Source organism: Larus michahellis, chromosome 13, assembly GCF_964199755.1.
Source record: "Larus michahellis chromosome 13, bLarMic1.1, whole genome shotgun sequence".
NCBI lineage: Eukaryota > Metazoa > Chordata > Aves > Charadriiformes > Laridae > Larus > Larus michahellis.
In genome coordinates this window covers 9,233,767-9,253,039 of record NC_133908.1, presented here as the reverse complement: position 1 = coordinate 9,253,039, position 19,273 = coordinate 9,233,767, and the positions used below count along the sequence as shown (strand labels likewise).

Here is a 19,273-nt window from a genome sequence, read left to right as displayed (position 1 = left end):
ATTAGTTTTGGACTGCTCTGACTTATATTACAAAACTGGAATTGTTATGTTAATTTGAATCATGACTTCAAATACCTAAGCAGAATTTGGACTTTTTTGTTAGCAGTGAAACGCACAAAAGGTGAGAGACACTATTAAAAGTCATCAATTTCTCCCTGTGCAGAGCCAAAAGTATATTTAATGGTTTACACTCATCCTTATGGAATTATTCACATGGCACCATTTTTGGTACCGTATGAACTACATTCAAAATGAAGCATTTGCAAAACTGTGCCAAGTGTTGTTACTTTGACTAGAACAACTTGTGTCTGATCAAAACCGCCTATCTAGTACTTCATATACTTGGTATATGTACTTAAGCTCTGCTGTTGTCTTTCCAGAAAACATGAATTAAGGTATAAAAATAGCATCAATTTTCACCAATGAGAACAGGTAAATCCCAAATTTCTCTTAAATTCTAAAAATGCAGTCAATTCATAAAGGCTACTAATGATACAGAGGCCTAGATGCAGGACTGTACTAACAGTCTAAAGGCAAAACTGATGACTGAATTTAGACTGCTCCTTGTTTAGGCTTAATCAGTTGTTTTTCCTTTTCTTTAAAAACAAACGAACCCTCCAAACTAATCCCTTCACTTCAAATCAGTTCATAAAAAATAACCATTGAATAGCCTCAACTTGTGTGAGCAGGAATATTTTTCAGTTTTCATCGCTATATATCCACGACTTACCTGGCACCACTGCTGCTGTGGTACGGCATATGTGACCCTAACACGCGTACGGGACAGGCTGCATCCAGCTCCTGGTGGAACCAGCCCTCCACCATCCCACTGCTCAGGTAACGTATGACAAGTATTTTGCAAATGCAAACTAATCCATCTTCACAACAATTTAATGAGAAATTCAAAGCAGCAGATCACACAGGAATCACTGTGGTCCCAAATATAAAATAAACATCACTGAGAATATATATCTGATGTGAGATCGCTCTAGACTTTTCAGTGCCAAACATGTACATGTTTGGGTAGACATAATTAAAATATCTGAGTGAAATGAATAGTCTTGCAGAGAAAAAGTTCCATATTTTTGGCATAGATCTTCTATCATGTAAGGATGTAAGCAAAACATCTAACAAAGTATTTAACATTTAAAAACACTGATTTACAATACAGACATTCGTGTTAGGATCCAATCCAACGCAGTGGAAGTCTGTCAGTATTTTAATAGCTTAAGTTACCATTTTATCATTGAAATGGGCAGCGTAACAAAACAGCCTACATTTTTTCAGGTTCTGTTTCAGGTCACGCAGAAATCTCAGTTGCCCTTGGACTACCAGCAGCTGCTCCTTCTGCCTCTCTCATTTCTGCCCATTTTGCAGCAGACTAGGAAGACAGAAGGCTGCAGGAGATACTTACATTTGCTGATGCAACAGAAAAATCTGCTAGCTTTTTAAAACCGGATCAGCAAACCGAACAAATTTGCCTTGCAGCTGCGTAAGGATCAGATGAGGCAAGCCCGGATAGAGGGCATGGCTAAAAACATTGTCAGAGCCTAACGCTGTCCCTGGCACCTGGAACAGGGCTGACTTGTCTTCCGCACCCTGTTTAAAGGCAGCTTGTGTATTTTACACCAACCAGTCAGAAAAGGGAGCGGTTTTCCCAGTTTCAGACGAGGATGACACTGGAAGAGAAATACCTTACTTCTGGACTTTCAGTAAGCTTAAGTGTACCCTAGCTAGGATTGTTCAGCATTTAAAAAATTACAGCACCTCTGGTATGTATGAGGGACCAACACTAAGCACATCTGGGGTAGCTTTGCACTTAAGGGGACTGCAGGGTTTGTGACAATGGACGTAGAGGGCTTCAGAGTCACAATTTTGGTCTTAGCACCTAACTCTCTAATTCAGTCTGGCCATAAGTATCTATGGCAACTTTCAGATTTTTGCCTGCTTTTTCCCTGATTATTTTTAAGCCTCTAGCACTAGACACCAGGTTCCAGACCCAGTGAGATTTACAGCCTGACCCTGTAGAAGTCAGAACCCCTGACCCTCTGGAGGAAAAAAAACCTTGGACTCTAGTCACACAAGTTGCTTTCTGCACAGGGAACAAAGGACACCGTTTGTAAAGCTGAGTCCTTTGTTTTTAGATCCCACCTTAATGATCTGTCCTTCTTTAAATGGCAGCTCTTCTTCTGCAGCATCAGGATTTGGGGACATTGTCAGCGGATCATAGTCAAAGAGTGCAACAAATATTCGAGTAGATATATCCTCTGTGCCAGGATCTGTTTCTGATTCTTCGTAAATATCGGGAGAAAGATGGTCATGACCACCATAGCCATCTATGAAAGTAAATTCAGAAAAGAACAATTCAGTAATACAAGTTGGCCTCATCTTTCAACTATTCCAGTTAATATTTGAAAAATGTCTGGCATTTCAGCAAAAAAAAACCCCAGTAACTTAATGCATATTCTATTAAGTTTGGTGGGGTTTTTTTAATTAGTGAGTTGTTAATTTTTAAAAAAGCATATACAATCTGCATGCATTCAATGTGGTGTTGATCTCCCACACCACACTGACGTTTATACATGTGAATACAGCTCAGGTAAGAAAGCGATTTTTGTTAGGTTTCCTAGAGTTTACCATAAAGTAATGAAGCATGTTAAGAGTGACATAATGATGAGTCTGATAGGCTTTATCGTTACTGCAAAAATAACCATGCTTTGGATCCACCTGTTTTCCAGCACAGCTGCTTCTGCTCTTCATGGACACAAGAAAGCACATCCCAGCTGTGTTGACACACCATGTTTTAGGTACAAGGTTTAAAACATGGTTATAACCTCTTCTCTCCAGACAGGCAAGAAGAAACGTATTTCAAGTAGTGTTAGTTATGCCAGGGTTGGAACTACACTGCCTATGACTTTGTTTAAACACAGTCAATAGTTAATATAGCCAGCAGTGCCCCAAACCAACCCAAAGACTAACGAGGTGTGTTAAAATCCAGGAGGAATAGTTAGCACTGCATTTAACCACGAGATCGTTCGGAAAGATCATCCATGAATGTCACAACACTTAACACTGCACTGAACTCTGTCCACTGCAGGGTATCAAACCAATTAGGACATAAAAAATGAGAACTGACATTTTCTCTCATACATCTTTCAGGCTTTTAAAATGATCTGGAGAACGCGTTTAGTCCATGATTCAACAACATACTTAAGGATTAAAATTAGAAAATTAGGCCAAAATGGCTAACGATGAGTGTTTTGATTGACGGGTTTCAAAGGCTTTTACTTTTGTTTTGGAAGAGCATGAAGCAGCGCCTTCTTAAAAAATAGGCTGTTTCAAGACGTAGAAGTTTGAAGTCTCAAAAAAATAAAGCCCTCAAAACCACAAACCGCTTCTGAAAAGCTTGGCTTATCCTGCTAACTTCAGTGGGAGCCACGTACTTTTGATCTTTGCTGAATCAATACTTATCACCCAGTTTACAAGATCTTTCACAATGAATAAATTGAAAAAGTGATGTTATGAATTACGATGAAAGTGTAGTTCAACTACATCAAATTTTTTCCAAACGATTTTCATATTAATACAATTTTTACTGTGATCACCTCTTACAAACTAGTGACTCCCGTCTTTGGTAACAGTTTGAACATTCAATATGGAGCATTTTAGATAAAATTCCTCTTTTTGCCTCAACATCAGATGCATTGTATTCAACATTTGATATTTTTCAGCTACTAGAAAAAAAGTTCCAGAGGGTCACAGCTTTAAGGGAACAGCTACTAACTCTTGGGTCCAGAGCACAATAAAGAATGTGAATAGGGAAAAATGCAGAACGGCAAAAGGGCAGGGAAAAATTCCAGCCAAGAAGCTTTAGGCAGGCACAAAGCACAGAAAGGAAGTGTCGGAGAAGGGCACATGTGGGACAGAAAGCAATGGGACACAAAAGATGGGATTCTTCTCTGTTCTGTTCTCCTCCCGCAGTCAGGGTGCAGTCATTCTGGGGTTCATACTCAGGCCCACCAGGCAATGTGTTTTGTTTTCTTTTTTCAGTTAAAAATATCGATTTTTGCATCCAACTCCAACCGCAGTTAATGGGGGTTAGGTGCAAAGATGAATTATAGCCAAATGTATCTCTGTTAAATGCACTGGCCTTTAACAATCTGAGTCAGCATCATCACCTTTGCTTCAGTGAACCAGAAAGCAAATAATGTCTTGATTAGTTCATTAGCCACTTATCGTGTTCTTTTAAGAGGTACATACGTATATCATACATATATACACACATATATAATTGTGTATGTAGAATCTTGGTCTTTGGATGCAGCCAGCCAGAGTCCCAACTGATGCAAAGTTGCAACCACAGTTGCATTGAATTCGCTAGATAAACACCAACATACACAAGCTGATGAGCTGTTAGATATGTTTGCTTTGAAATTCAACATTAAATTACAATTTACCTAAACTTTCAGGGCCCCTTTTGTTTCATTTCAGGTAGCAACAAAACCCTAATATGTTTCTTCGCTCTGTATGTGGCCTGGGCAGTTTTATGGGTTAAGCGTTAGACACTGCAATTTACTGTGTTATGAACTATGAAAACTGAGTTGTTGATCATGTAATGATTTCTGTGTTGATGAAGCAACAAATACTATCAGTAGTGGGTATAATTGCCTTATTCATGTAATTCAAGTTTGTCATTATGATGTAATTATTCCTAAAAATAAGAATAATTTTTGTCTTCACCAAGCGGAACAGCCAAAGTCCTGTGTGGTCATTGAAAAGACCCCGAATCTTCCTTTAGCCCAAGCCGTAAATTAGAGTAACGTTTGATAACTGCTTCCTACTGTAGGACGTTGGGTTGTGATATACCAGCTACTGCTTGTCCCTGTCCAGTCTGTATGAACCGAGTGGAAATGGGGTCATTCTGATGAATGGTTGTTCAGGTGTGTACAGTAAATACTGACTGGCATTAGTAGCAGCATAGCTTCACAGAGGTTCATGCAATGCAGTGTGCTTGGACTCAGTCGAGTATGGAAAGGTGGCCGCACAGCAGTTTCAGGACAGAGGACTAAGGGCTGTTTGTCCCTTACAGCTGAGCTGGAGAAACTTACCTGAGAGCAGACAGGACTTAAGAGCTAGTTCCCCTGGCATTCTGCATTGCATGCAATGTTGTCATACAGAAACCGCACTTGTTAACACGCAGCTCTAAAATGTGTCTGTCATAAAGGATGAATAATGTTCGGCATACCGTATCTATATTCAGAGGCCATGGTACGCTGCTGAGGCCATTTCTTGTGTCCACCAATGCTGCGATAATAAGCTTCTTCTTTTACAGGTGAAATATTTCCCTCACTACCTGACCGAGACCGACCGCCTTCACTGTTACTGTCCATTGTAATTTCTATGGAGAAAAAGGGAACGATCTATTAAAACATATTGTATAGTTGCCTTTGCGGAGGCTCCTGCGGGCAGGCTTTGCCTACCTTTTGTTCTGACTTGCATATAGTAGGAAGGCTAAACACTGCATAAGCTTTGCCAGATGTCTCAGCCTCTAGAAATCCTTCTTCAGCAGGGGAATCACAGAAATGGTTATCTCCTTCTTTTAAAGCATCTGAGTTTTGCACTTTTTAAAATTCATACAGTGTAAATATTGTTTGTTAGATCTTTGGATAGGAATCATCTTTTATTATGAGGTTTAAACAATCCTACCTGCCAGATCTGCAAGGTCAAGAGCACTGTAAACTGTGTTTCACCTTCTAAAGTATCAACCTAAAAACAAAAATTAATTAATTTACTTAAATCCTACCTGCAATAAGATACTAATCCAAAGTATTTATAGCTTAATGGAGAAAATACCTCAAAGAATTTAAATTCTGAAACATTTTGAAGAAAGGTTTTATCATTGAAATCCTAAAAACATTACAATTTTGAAGGTCTTTCCCACTCATTTAACCTCCGAGAGCTGCCTTAAGAACTTTCCATCTCTAAAGTGACCCTTTAGCTGAGTAACTCAGTAAAAACTCCAGGCATACATGTAAAGGAATAAGCTGCTGCCAAGAGTTTTGGAATCCACATTTTTGAGCTATATGCTGAGACCAACACAGCGTCATGTATTTAAGCAGTCTAAACTTTGCCTCAACCGTATTTACTTTCTTCTTTCCTTTTACTTTACTCTGCTTTTCACATTGTGGATCTACATACTCTAATGACACAGCTATAGTAACTTCCTTCTTCAAAAACCGTACTTGCAGCCCTTATTCATGGGAAACGTCCTCTGTCAGTGGGAGTTCTGAACAGTGGGTTCAAGTTTATACAATGCTCTGCTGTATGGTTTTGGATGCCCTACTTTTACCACATTTATTTATTGGAACTCTTGATACATTTCATATCTTGTAGATTTTTTTTCCTGCAGGCTTACAGGAAGAAAATTTTGTGCAGAGGTTTATCAAGTGTTTCTATTTGCTTCACTTATCCTCAAAGTGATTATTACAGTATGATGCTGAAAGTGAGAAATATTGCATACATATCTTTCAGCAATTTTAAACGCTAGTCTTTTAGTCAGAAATTAGGACTCGAACTCAAAAACACATAAAGCCTTTCAACAGCTTCACAGCAAATAATTTTTTTGTTAGATGCTGTACATAATGCTCAGCAGTTTGCTTGTTACCAGCATTAGACAATATTTTTTAATTAAAATGAAAATTAAAAGGAAACCCAAAGGATTAATTCAAGCAAACCTGTGTATTCTCACACTACTCATAAAAAAATGCTTTAGTAGATAATATAAAAGAAAGAACTTAGATACAAAACTTGCTTTAAGTAGTCCAAATATAAACCAGAAATCTTTACTCCTGAGAAAAAAAGTCTGCTTTCAGAGAAAAATAAAAAGGACAGAAAAATCTAACAGTCTTCACACCATCATCTGAAAGCTATCTGGTTCAGCTAACAATAACCTGTCAACAGAAGCACAAGAGCCTCCCTGGAGCTGACTCTCCCCCATACCATTTTCATACCAGTGTAATTCCATTGACATCTGTGGAGATTAGCCTGGTTTACACCGGGATGTGGGACGAGAATCAGTCTCTGACCAGTTATGCTGTATCGAAGACACTGAGAAAGTTTCATGCATTACAGCTGTGTGTGGTTTTTGATCTATGGTTTCAATAACAATAATAATTACTATCTAGTAGATACCAAAATAGTTGTGCCCACTGGGGGGTTTTGCTTTTAATTTACAGTACAGGCATCTCAGTGTGATTCTATGAAAAGAGAAAAATATTGAATATTTAAAAATAAAAGCGTTCCTTAATGATCAGTCTCTTTCCTTCTGATAATCCACATTTGTGATGTCTCTCATTCACATAAAGTCACGTAGGTGAGAATTGCCTGCCACTGCTTCCTTCTCCTAGAGTATTCACAAATTAAAGTCCAGGTTAGGGATGGGAACCGGACCCACTTTACATCTTCATGGAGTAAAGTTCTGCTAATAGCTCGCAGAACTGTTTCCACATTTGTTTTGAATGTGTTTCCTGATTGTCAGTGTGAATGTTTCTTATTTGTCAGTACAGAGTGCAAGTTTTAACAGATATGTATTTGTCCATAGTGTCTTGATTCCATTATCTTTTCTGCACTACTTTTTGGATTTTCTGGTATACACCAGCATACAGTTTAAGTCATAAGTAAACCAGAATAGGGATGATTCTGTAAGAAATATCGAATCTAGTAAATATACGCAAGTTCTACTAACTTGTTACATTTAACAGCTTCCATTTTTCCTGCTAAATTCCAAAAAGTAGTCAAGAAAATGGAAAGTGAATGCAAAATGATGGTTGATGAATGGAAAGATGGATGGCTGAATGGATGGCTGAATGGGTACATTTATTTTACTGACCATATAGTAACCTGCCTGCAAATTTCCACTTAGCTAAGATCTAATAGTATCTAAGCTCAACCAAGCTTAGAACAGCTCCAATACCCACTAAATTCAACAAAAAGACTCCCAGTGATGTCAATGACTACTGATTCAGCCCCCTGTGAGACCCCAGAACGCTCATATTTAGATGGAGATGGTTTTAGTTCCATTTCATCCCATTTAAACTAAGAGCAACCATGGTTCAAGACAAGCGTCTGGTGTTTCTTTTTTAAGGACCGCCTTCCCAACTCTGAGGTTGCAAAGAACAGAAATGCACCAATCTGTCCAACTAACCAATGGAAGGGACCAACATTGGTCGAGACCTTTGTGGCACTGCACTGCCATGAGAGGACCTTCGCCCTGCATGCTCCGCCCTTTCAGGCCGTCCTGCAGATGATGGATTACCTAAAAGCTAAAAAACAACAACAGAAAAAACAGGTTTGTAAGTTACATGCATGGTAACGTTATGCTTATATGGTTGGACATTAATCAGGTCAATCACATTTGGAAGCATAAGCTCTAAAGGCAACTAAACTTAGTTTTTAACTGAAAGGTTAGCTGAAAAGAAAATACTGTTGCCTGGCAAACCTGCAAAAGAAAAAATGGTTCCCTGATTTATGGCAGAGTTTTGTAACCAGCAGTCACACATCAGAACAAAAAGAAAAGAAAAGAATAATTTTTGAAATATTCTTTTGCCTTTGTCGTTGCTGCTAAGATGACGTTATAATCTCCTGAAGCGTAGTACAAGCAGTCATGAGAGCTGTGGAGATTGGACTGCACTGAAAGGGCAAGCCTTTTTTGTATTCGGCTGTACAGCTTTGTCCAGTTTGCAGCATGTGAACAAGTGTACGTCCTTCTGTCTTTGAGCACACTGCTTTTCTAGAATGGCCTTTGGTTGTTAAAGCTTTTTAAAGGTCATTGAAACGTGTCGAAGGGAATGTAGACACACTTCGTCTCACATCACAGCTGTCTCTTTCTCTTCACTACCCTTGCAGAAAATGGTGCTATTTTAATAACTAAATGGTACTATTTTAATGCTCTCCAGAGTTTATCACGCAGTCATTGATACTAATACAGCTTGGGCACCAATTTTAATGGGAGAAATTTTTAAGGATCGTTTCAGCATAAACTGCTAGGCTAGAAGAGCAGGCAGCTGATTTCTACTCTTACATGAAACACATCAGATTTCAGGTTTCCACTCTGGGCTGTTGCAGACTGAGAGGATAAAGAACTTGCTCTGGTCTTTAGGGAGCAGGGAAGCCTACGGATGCATCTATCAAAGCGTGCAGACTCTGCTATAGATTAATGGACAGAAATGCAAATAGGCAAGATCACGCAGAGACATCCTTGAAAGATCTGGGATGGCCCTGGCCTCTCCCTTTGGAAGAAGCTGTTTGCCTGCATTCTCATGCAGAGATGCAGTCTGCAACTTCAAAGGCAAGAAGAGATGGTCTAAAAAGGAAGGCAAAGTAGTGACAGTGCAAAGATAAGGTAGCAAATGGAAATATGATGAAACCCGTGACTCCATAAATCTGGGTCACTGTCACACTGGGGGAGAATCTTGATTTTTGTCCAGAGATGTTTCATGATAAAGAGCATATCCTGAAAATTCTGGGAATGAGGTGAATAAAAACAACACGACAAAATGAACTCCTTGACATTAAAAAAAAAAAAATTACCGATGAAATATTTTTCCAGTTAAAATGCAGCTTTTTTTAAAGCAACATTTAGATGGGCAAAATAAAGAAAAACAATATTTTGGAAAAATTATAGTTCAGCTAACCCTTAATTAAAATTTAGATTCAGTTGTCCTTTAATAAAAGCAGCCATTATCGTAATTTGTTCTGTGGGAAAATCATTGTAAAGCAAATTAAACTGATTTCAGCATGACACAAAAGAGGACTGTAAAGGAAAATGCAGAATAATAAACAAAAATGAATGGGGAGGAGAAAAAAAACGGGAAAAATGTAGCAGATAGGTCCAAAGGATGGACTCTAAAAATTAATTCCAAAAAAAAAAAAAAAAGAAAAAGAAAAAAAACAAAAGAAAGAGAACAGACTGATTTGGCAAGCAGATGTTAGAAGGAAGATTTATTTCACACACCAGAGAGTCTTCTGCATCTCTGTGGGATGGCTTTGCAAGTAGACCAGCTGCCCTAGAGTCAGCCATTTTAAAGTCGGTCTTCCAGCCTCCCTGAACATCTTCATTAGACAAATTATCTGTTCTATTACATTTCTGAGTCTCATACTTTTTCTCGTAACTGGGCTTGACCTGTTCACTCCTGGGCTCTACAAATGAAGGACCCAGGTCACCAAAATCTTCTTCGATGCTGGTTTGTCTGGTTAAAGTTTTCCTGCGAGCAAGCAATGGCCGCATGCTTTTCCTGCAGGAACAGTTAGCAGTCTCTGCACAACAGCTAGATGCAACGTTGGCAGAAACTGAATCACAAGTATATCTGAAATTAAAACGAGATTCTTCTTCTTCACTTCCACAGTCTAGTCCACTGTCTGGGCTTCGTGATAAGGATCGGCTATATTTACATCCTTTGTCGTCTGCAGCAAAATCTTCCATGCCTGAAATTCTGTGCTTGGCTGGGTACCAGTAGTTGTGCTGCTGGTCTTGATTGTAGGGCCTAGGTGGTCTAGAGTCTCTAGCTATTGTGGGATGCTTTTTATAGGGCATACCTAAACCCTGCTTGTACAGCAGTTCAGAGTATTCACCATCCTCTTCAGCTACTTCTGGAATACTGAAAAGCTTTTTACTGTGATGTATCTGCTGTGAAAAGTCAGGATGTTCCAAAAAAGTGGCTTCAGTGGTCTTATTCTTATTGCACTCCTTAAGATTATGTAATGTTAAAAACCAGACAGGGAACAAATAGCGTGTGACAAAAATAAAATGGGAGGGAAAAGGGAGAAGAAAAGAAAAATAAAGACAGAATTAGTTTTAGAGCAATGGTAAACATAAGACATGCAGCTTATTTAGTGAAAAGGATGTCATGCTTTGAATGAGAATCTGTGAAAAATAAAGACATGATTAAGAAGTTGCTGGGTGTCAGATACAACATGACAGGTCAGTACAAACAACTGAGTGATGCTCTTAACAAGAATAAACCCATGCATTTAAAACAAAGCAATAAAAGCTGCATACAGGTTCCAGCATGGTGAATGAGAATGGCAATAAAACACAGCACTAATGCTTAGTATGTTCCTTGCCCCATGCCAAATTGCTATTTAATTTTTCTTTGTGTGACCAGAACCCATACTTGAGAATGAAAATTCTGTTCTAGCAAGCTTTCTTGCTTTGCATCTGTTAAAGCATCCTGTATGAGTAACAAATACTCCTAAATCTCCTGCCAGAGGAGACCTATTTTGCAGACATCATTAAAGGAGTTTGTTTCCTTTGTAAAATTGTAAAAAAACTTGCACCATTTTTAAAGCTTGGCTTCCACAGAAAGAACCCTGAGAAGCACGCTGCTCTCTGATGCTACCTGGTCTGCACTGTCATCAAATCTCTCATCATCTGCTTGACAAAACCAATATTTGAAAATCAGCCTATTAGCAGAAGTAAGTAAAAGTCTCTGTTTATACCAGAAGTAGGTAAAAACCATGCCAGCCTGGATGAAATAAGCATTCTGAACATGACCGATACATTTTGTAATTTTTCTATTATGTTTACGCAAAACACAGGTTGGTGTGACTGAAGAATCCTACGCAGTATCTTTGCTGGACTCTGAGAAGAGACAAGACAATAATGATGCAGGAGGTGTTGGTTTTGATTGATGTGGTTTATAGATTCTACACCATGGAGATCACCTCTCCTTGTTCTTTACTCAGTGCCCAGATCAGGTAGGTCAGATCAGCACCCATAAACAATGGCAGGATCATCTTGGAGACTTCAGCATGTTAAACTTAACTGGGTTTTGGACGTTTTCCCCTTTCAGGCATTAGGAACTTTCTGTTACTTTATGACTATATTTGGTTCGCCTATTTTCATTCATTTTTAAAATGTGTATCGCACTTATGAAACTTTTGAGACCAACTGCCATAAAAGCGGAAAAAAAGTCAGTAAGTATGAACAAGGATAGTTTTGACTGAAGCTCAAATATCCCACATTCTAGAATGCTCAGATCAGGTGAGTTGAATCTTCCCTTTATCACCCGTGTCAGCCTTTGTTTTAGGGAACCATTGGTGGGAACAATAATCTCCCAAAGCAAATATATATCTGCATGCAAAATGTTTTCTTGTTACTTGGGGGCATCTACTAAGTTGGGAGAGAATACTCAATTACAGCTGCCGGGGCATGGTTGGCATACTTTCAGACGCAAGAGGAACAGGAATCTGATCACATTATGGAAAATTCATGTTTTTCGTTTTTTTGTTGATTTCTGATGTTGCAAACTGAAATTGGATCTAGTGAAAGAGGGTGACATTATCAAGCACTTTGGGATCGGAATCTGACTTGCATTTTATATCAGAAAACTTATCAGCACGGTGGGCTATATTCTCCAAATGAGACTCAGACATCCATGAGTCCTTCCCCAGGAAGTACTCATATACTGAATTCCTCTTCTGCAGAATCAGTCAACCAACCGTACCCTTCACATACACTACTACATCAAGAGAAGTACGCCTGCAGACTTTAACAGGTCTAAAGTTACTTACTACATTAATTAAGGGTCTGGACCTTTCTAGTTAAATAACAACATTGGCAATACTAATTTAAAACCAAGAAGGAAATACACCTTCTGATGCATAGAGAGCAAGAACAGTCTAGGGATAATTCACTTTTTTCCAGAGGAAAGGGACAGAAGCAGCATGCAGAAGAATTTCAGTTTCAACCTTTATGTTAGCAGAATAATAGAAACACTGATTATTTTTTCTTTTGAAAAAGTACCCGTCTCATTCCAGATAGTATCAGAATAAAAGGACTGAATTTATAGTACATGAAAGCAGTTACAAGAATGGTCAAAATTCTTGTATGCATGAGGAAATAGTATTTTTTTTTAGTTAAAACATAACTAAACAGCATATTGGAAGAAAAAATCAACCTGCGGCTTTCGTTATCTTTCAAGTTATCCAACATTCTAAGAAAACACAATTTAGTATAATTGCTAGATACATAAAAAGCAAATACAATTTACACGTACAAATATACTACAGGAAATACATACTCTGTATTGGGTAGGTTCAATGTTCTATGTATGCTTTCATTGTTATACTGAAGTTGTCTTTCATGATGGATATTCCCATGTATTCTTAAAGCAATATTTCTGATAGGTATATCCTACTGTCTCTGGTGATTCCTTAATAATCAGGGCACGAGGATTTCTGATAATGCATTTATCAAATAAAGCTGAACCAACTTCCCTTCTTACAAGCATGCTTTAAAGCCTGTGGAAGAGATGGGACTAGCACTGGAAACATGGACAAATGAAAAAAACAAAGTTTTTTTTTTCTGTATGTATGTATGTTTATATAAATCTCCTTGTACATGTAGTATATTGTCGTATAGACATGAGAGACATATATACATCTGTCCCCAGATACAGAACAGAAACTGCAACTTCAAAAATTACATATAGGAAAATATTCAATTAGTTAAAAGGTTAGCTATCCAATAATGCAAAAAAACCCAGTAATAAATGTATTAAAAGTGGCCTTGACATCATAAAAATGTTCACCCCAGTTCTAGGTCTATATGACAGTGTGAGTTTTAATGGTCTGCAAAATCCGTAATTGAGTAAAAGAAATGCTTTGAAGGAAGACTCAAAATATGGAGGTACTGCTACGGTTTCTCTGCAGTCACACTTACCTTAAGTGCATTGTGTGAAGTCACGCTGACTCGTCGCCTTCCTCCATCCTCCAGCTGCATTTCAGAGTACAGCTCTTCCTCGTCTTCTTCCATGATATCAGACAAGTCAGAACCTCTGCTGCTCTCTGTATGGTACTCTTCACCGTGGCAATAGTGAGGCTAATTGACAGCATGAAAGAGAAAAATCTTTACTGATTGTGAAGCTGAAAGTCCTTGTATAACACCAATGAGGACTAGAGCATTTACTAGGTTTGAATATCACACTAATAACGTTGAATATCACACTAATAAATTACATCATAGTGGAGAGATCATGTATAGGTTTTTTTTGCCCCCCTAGGCTCCCAATTCAACAAATCCAATCTTAATCCCATAGGTGATACAAAAAAGGATGTCTGTATTCACAGCACCAAATCTAGTTTTAGTCTTGATTAAATTCCCTTGATTTAAAGAGGTCCTTCACGCATCAGTGGACTTGCTGACCAAATTGTAAAAGCCCTAGGATAATTCACATATCATCTGTTCTTCACAGCTGTTTGTTACATCACATGGTAATTTAAAAGTGATTAGCATTTAATTCTTGCAGGATGTTACCATCACTGTACGACATAGCTAGCTGATGGAATTTGAAGCTTTCATTCCCTTAAACATTGTAAAAATAGTCCAGCTAAAACTTTAATTGTCCTTTAAAATTAGTCCGAATATTTCAAGTTCCTCTAGGTTTCCAATTAGTTGGAAGATAAGGTGGAAAAGGTATGTCCTAATGCTTGCTAAAGTTAAATAGGAGTGGCTTCCGTTAAACATTACATCTAACAAATCAGATCACAAACAAAACTCATTGTATTTCCAAGGACAAATTTTCAAATGGAGTCATCTGACTGTCAGATTGCAGTAGAATATTTGAAGAATCAAGCATTCTAGAAGTACAGAATGCTAGAAATTACTGCATTCCTTCCCCCAGCAATACTAATGAAGAAATAATTTTTGTGGTACCAGATCAATTCCCATAGCTATGTAACACGCTGATATCAGTCAATCCCAGCAATGAGAAGAAAATGTCTACAATAAGCAATTTCTCCAAAGTGAAGATGGATTTTCCCTCAAAATACAAGATATGATTTCTCCTCTTTTAATTCTTTGTTCTGGAGCTAAAACGATTGTCGGGTGAAGCCCTCAGCAGTAATTGTTGGTGCCAAGCCCATAAATGTTTTCTGATCCTTCAGATGCATTGTATTAGGATCATCTTATAAAAAAAGTCACTGTAGTTTCACAATGTTTTTGTCTTCTTTTTGAAGTTAAAAGATCAGACTATATTCTAATGCTTCATTTTTCACATCTAAACTTTGTGTCTCTTATACTCAATTTTATTATTTAATCGGTTCCATTCCAGCAGAATCTTGGTCGTGTTTTTCATGGAAAATCACTCCTGCACTCCTGTTCTCAGCTGTTTTCAAGTAGAGTTGGGTTTGCACTGACACAGTACTACAAAACTTGCCCAAGTGCCCAATGCCTTGTAGATTATCAAAGGCCAGTACTGCTGGAATAAAGCCCTGGTTGCTTGGGCAATCAGACTGCCGAGACATAGCAAACTGTCTCCAAGGCTTATCCATTGTGGTTCTAATAACAGCAGTGCCTTCCGAAACAGCCACTCAATTATTTAAATAAATCTTGTAATTCAAGCACTACATTAATTAAGGTATAAAACATAACTAGGAGATATTATAGAAGCAATAATTATGCAATTCTGTTTGCAATCAATTAACCAATTAACTGGAATAGGGCATGCATGCGCTATGTTCAATACCTGGGTGCATTTACACATGCGTATTTCCTGTGAAACCTCTATGGCCATATATTCCATGCACCTGCGGTTATTATTTCACGTGTTTTCTAGCACTGCCTTTCCTGCAAATGTCCCAGGTTGCCTTTGAATTTCAGGTCTGTCTCTGATACTTAGTTCCCTTGTCCTTATCTATTTACAGAACAAATCAACAGCTTGTGGAAAACAATATATTCCAATATTTTTGTGACAAAAGGAAGAATTATTATTCCCATTTTGTTCCTGGTTGACAGGCCCACTGACCCAGATCCTCAGAGGCACTGAGATATTTAGATGCATAAATACTTGTGAGGATCTGGGTAAGACTAACTTTCCAAGTTCAAAAAGAAGGTCTGTGAGACTCACACTGCACCGCTGTTTCAGAATTGTGAAATGGGGAGTTTAAAATCAATGTATCTTCCTACAAAACACAATACAACAGACAGGCATGAAGGATTTCCATTAGTAGCCATATCTAATAGTAACAAAAAGCTTGATGAAAAAACATTAATGTTACTTGCATTTGCTTGCAGTTTTTTTACTCTTATCTATGGAGTAAGGCAAGTCAACTGAGAAAACCAAAGGCCTTTGATAGGGAATCAGCATACAGAACATCACTTGCTTCTGGAAGATACCAGCAGCACATGAGCACTGTAATGAAATTAGCAAACTAGTCATTTCTTCTGGAGAAAACCTCCACAGATTAGGTTTCTCCAATTTTCTCCACTTATTTCCTCTAATAACAAATCAAGTGGTAAAAGTGATCATCTTTCATAAACAATGCAAACGAGCAATTAAACTACAAATAGGTATCTCTCATGAAGCTATAAAATAAACACTCAATAATCAATTTACACTTAACACACCACAGCTGTTTTGCCAGACATAATTTAACTTCTATTTCTCAAAGTGCGTCTTTTGACAGTATTTTAAAGCAATGAGGAATTCTTTCAGCCTTACATGAAAATTAAATTTGAAACCTAATCAGATCTGAGAATACTTAACAGCCAGAGAGATTTCAAATCTAGCTTTGAGGATGTACCTACTAGATAAAAGAGCTTAATATTTTTAGGCTTCAAGGAATATAACTTCAAGGGTTTCCAGCCTCCCAGTGTTCATATTTTCTTTTCTATTTTGTAGAGCTTGGTAAAGCAGACACGCTCCAACCCACCCTTTAATGATCTGAAATAGTAAGTCCACCTGGAGCAGCAACTTTGTACTTACATTGTAGATATCCCAAAGTTTATTTACCAAGGCTAAATATGAAGTATGGTTATGAGAAAAATGAAGTTGTTCTTGGTTGCTTACAAACACTCTAAACCTTTTGTGCTGGGCCTTCCTAATAAGATCACTACTCCTGTTAGAACATCTTGGTCTCTTTGTGTCTAAAATAATTTTAATTGTATACAACAGTAAAGATGCATTTCACCCACAAAAACATTTTCTAGGAACAGCAAGATTCTATGTATCCTAAAAATGTATGTGAAGGTGGAACCAAATCAAATCCTAAAGCCACATATTTAGAATGTTGGAAATTTGGAGCTATGTTTATACAGTTACAAATGCTTGAACTTCTATAATAAACTGAACCAAAATTCCAGAAAGTCTCAGAACTGGTATGAGAAGGAATGCTGTTGCTTGGACCCTTCAACATAGGAAGTCAGATATTTGGCTAACAAGATTATTCGACCACGCTAAGATATAAGAAAATATGTCTTTGCTAGAATTTGCATCTCACTTGAAAGTAATAATAAATTACTTTATATTTGTTTTCACTGGGAACAGACTAAAAGCTGCGCAGATGTGCAAAATTCTTCTGGCAACATCTTTCTATTCATTACAGCATGCCAAGAATATACACTGTTGGATTTCTGCTAATTAGGATTACAGATTATAGCTTTTATGAAACACAAAAATCCTTCCCTTTTCCCCTTTCTTCACAGCATGTTTTCATATGCACTAGTAACACATCATACAGAAAAAGCCCAGAGCCCAAACATGATATTGCAGTTACATTTCCATTTCATTTTTTTCAGCTTCAGTTTTTTCCAGTTTCCAATGCTTGGGATAATGATCTATAGATGCATGGTGCCAAGCATTCAGTCCCCATCAGACAGTGTTATGCTCCACCAACAGGACATTCATCTGCCTCCCCACAATTTACCTGCTTGTCAGTATAGTTTACCAATATGGCTACAACAATCAGATGGTGACCTAGGGAGCCTGCCAAGCTTCACAAAACACTTGTTTCATGTCGGACATCTGACACAATAACAAGACCATGCTACTTACTTGCTTTCCAAGTTCCGACCCTTTCAGGAAATCATCAACTGAAGCCCCTCTTCTTTTGACATTAGGAGAATCATAGCCATCTTCCTCATCATCTGAGTTAGCGTACTGGGCTGCATTACTCCTTTCGCTAAAAACACTCCTCCTCTCCATCTAGCAAAGCAACAGAAAAATGGAAAATTGTGAAGCAGACTTGTTCCTGCAACCAATGGAAGAAATGGCAAACATAAGACATAAGGACTCAAGAACACCACATTTAAATACACTCACGCTTTAAAGCAATGTTAGTTTCCCCTGACGGTAACCTTTTAGGAGTTTTCAATAATTTTTTGCTTGTCATATTACTCTCATTCACAAAAAATTATATGCTTTTACGTGACCTAGCTACAAGCTAGCTGAAAGCTAGCGCAGCTGCTAGCTTTCTTCCCTGTACCACTTACGCCAAAATTCTCAGTATTCTACAGTCAGAGGATGCTAATGAAGACACTAATTTCCCCTTGGCGGAGGGTTAACAGACAACCTAGCCACTACAGCGTTTTTGACCTTAGTACAAAAAAATGCTACAGAATGAGGCTTTATGCTCTTCCTCTGCTCTGAGGTGACTCTTACCCTCGGTTACTGAATCCTGCTTACTCTCATGACAATAGCCATCAGCCATCTAACAGGCCGGATGAAGGGCAGGGAGAAAACACATGGTTTCTTCTGCAGCAGCCTACCACTAGGGAAGAATTTCTACTACTGGGGACTAAACATGACAAATATCATCGGCAGAATTTGATTTAATTTAGAGTGAATCCATCTGTAAACTTCCGTCCAGATCCCCGAATTAAGCCTTTCAAGCGTCACTAAAATTAATGTAATTAAACACGGTTCAGAGCATATGTTATGTCAGCAATTTTCAAAACCAGAAAATGTATTTCAGTTATCTTTTCCTATATGGTTGTTAAATCAACTTTCACTTTAGAGTGCCAAAGAAACTAATTGCCTTTTCTCCCTCTACTACATTTACTCCACTTTGCTTTATTTATAAACGAAAGGAAGAAATATACACGTGCATATACATGTATTTAAGCAGACCTTATTGATCTAGAACTATTCAGCTTCCCAAAAGCTGTATCATCACTGGCTCAATTCTGTCCCAAAACAGGGACAGTCAGCAAGTTGGGTCTGTTAAGACACATGCAAACTGTCAAAATTAATGGAGTTATTTTGGAGATACAACGGAAGATGAAAGACTGGACATAACAACTCATGACTGCCAGATGAAGGATCAAGATAATGTATTTACAAAATGACACCAGAGCTTGAAAGAAGTAAAGGACAGTTGTGAGCAGCTTGTGATGAGAAAGTAACTGCCCAAGGCACTGGGAGTATTTAAAAGTTGTATGCTTGGGTAAGAAAACCAGAGCATGTTGTCAGGATGCATACACATCAGCTCTGCTGAC

The 19,273-nt window shown here is 38.1% G+C and overlaps 1 protein-coding gene across 17 annotated transcripts in view; it reads right to left on the bottom strand.

Moving 5' to 3' along the window:
• The window catches only part of RIMBP2 (RIMS binding protein 2), a 147,931-nt gene that overhangs the window by 10,755 nt on the left and 117,903 nt on the right, over positions 1 to 19,273 (bottom strand). For 5 of the 17 annotated variants that reach the window (XM_074607008.1, XM_074607009.1, XM_074607012.1 and 2 more), the window contains 6 exons: positions 17,832 to 17,981; positions 13,721 to 13,879; positions 10,013 to 10,744; positions 8,204 to 8,321; positions 5,246 to 5,398; positions 2,152 to 2,336 (listed from right to left, as the gene is read on the bottom strand). In XM_074607008.1, the coding sequence (XP_074463109.1) occupies positions 2,152 to 2,336; positions 5,246 to 5,398; positions 8,204 to 8,321; positions 10,013 to 10,744; positions 13,721 to 13,879; positions 17,832 to 17,981 (1,497 nt within the window). Of the gene's footprint in view, positions 1 to 2,151; positions 2,337 to 5,245; positions 5,399 to 8,203; positions 8,322 to 10,012; positions 10,745 to 13,224; positions 13,323 to 13,720; positions 13,880 to 17,831; positions 17,982 to 19,273 lie in introns of those variants that run through there. The other 12 variants (XM_074607017.1, XM_074607018.1, XM_074607020.1 and 9 more) reach the window with 4 other exon arrangements.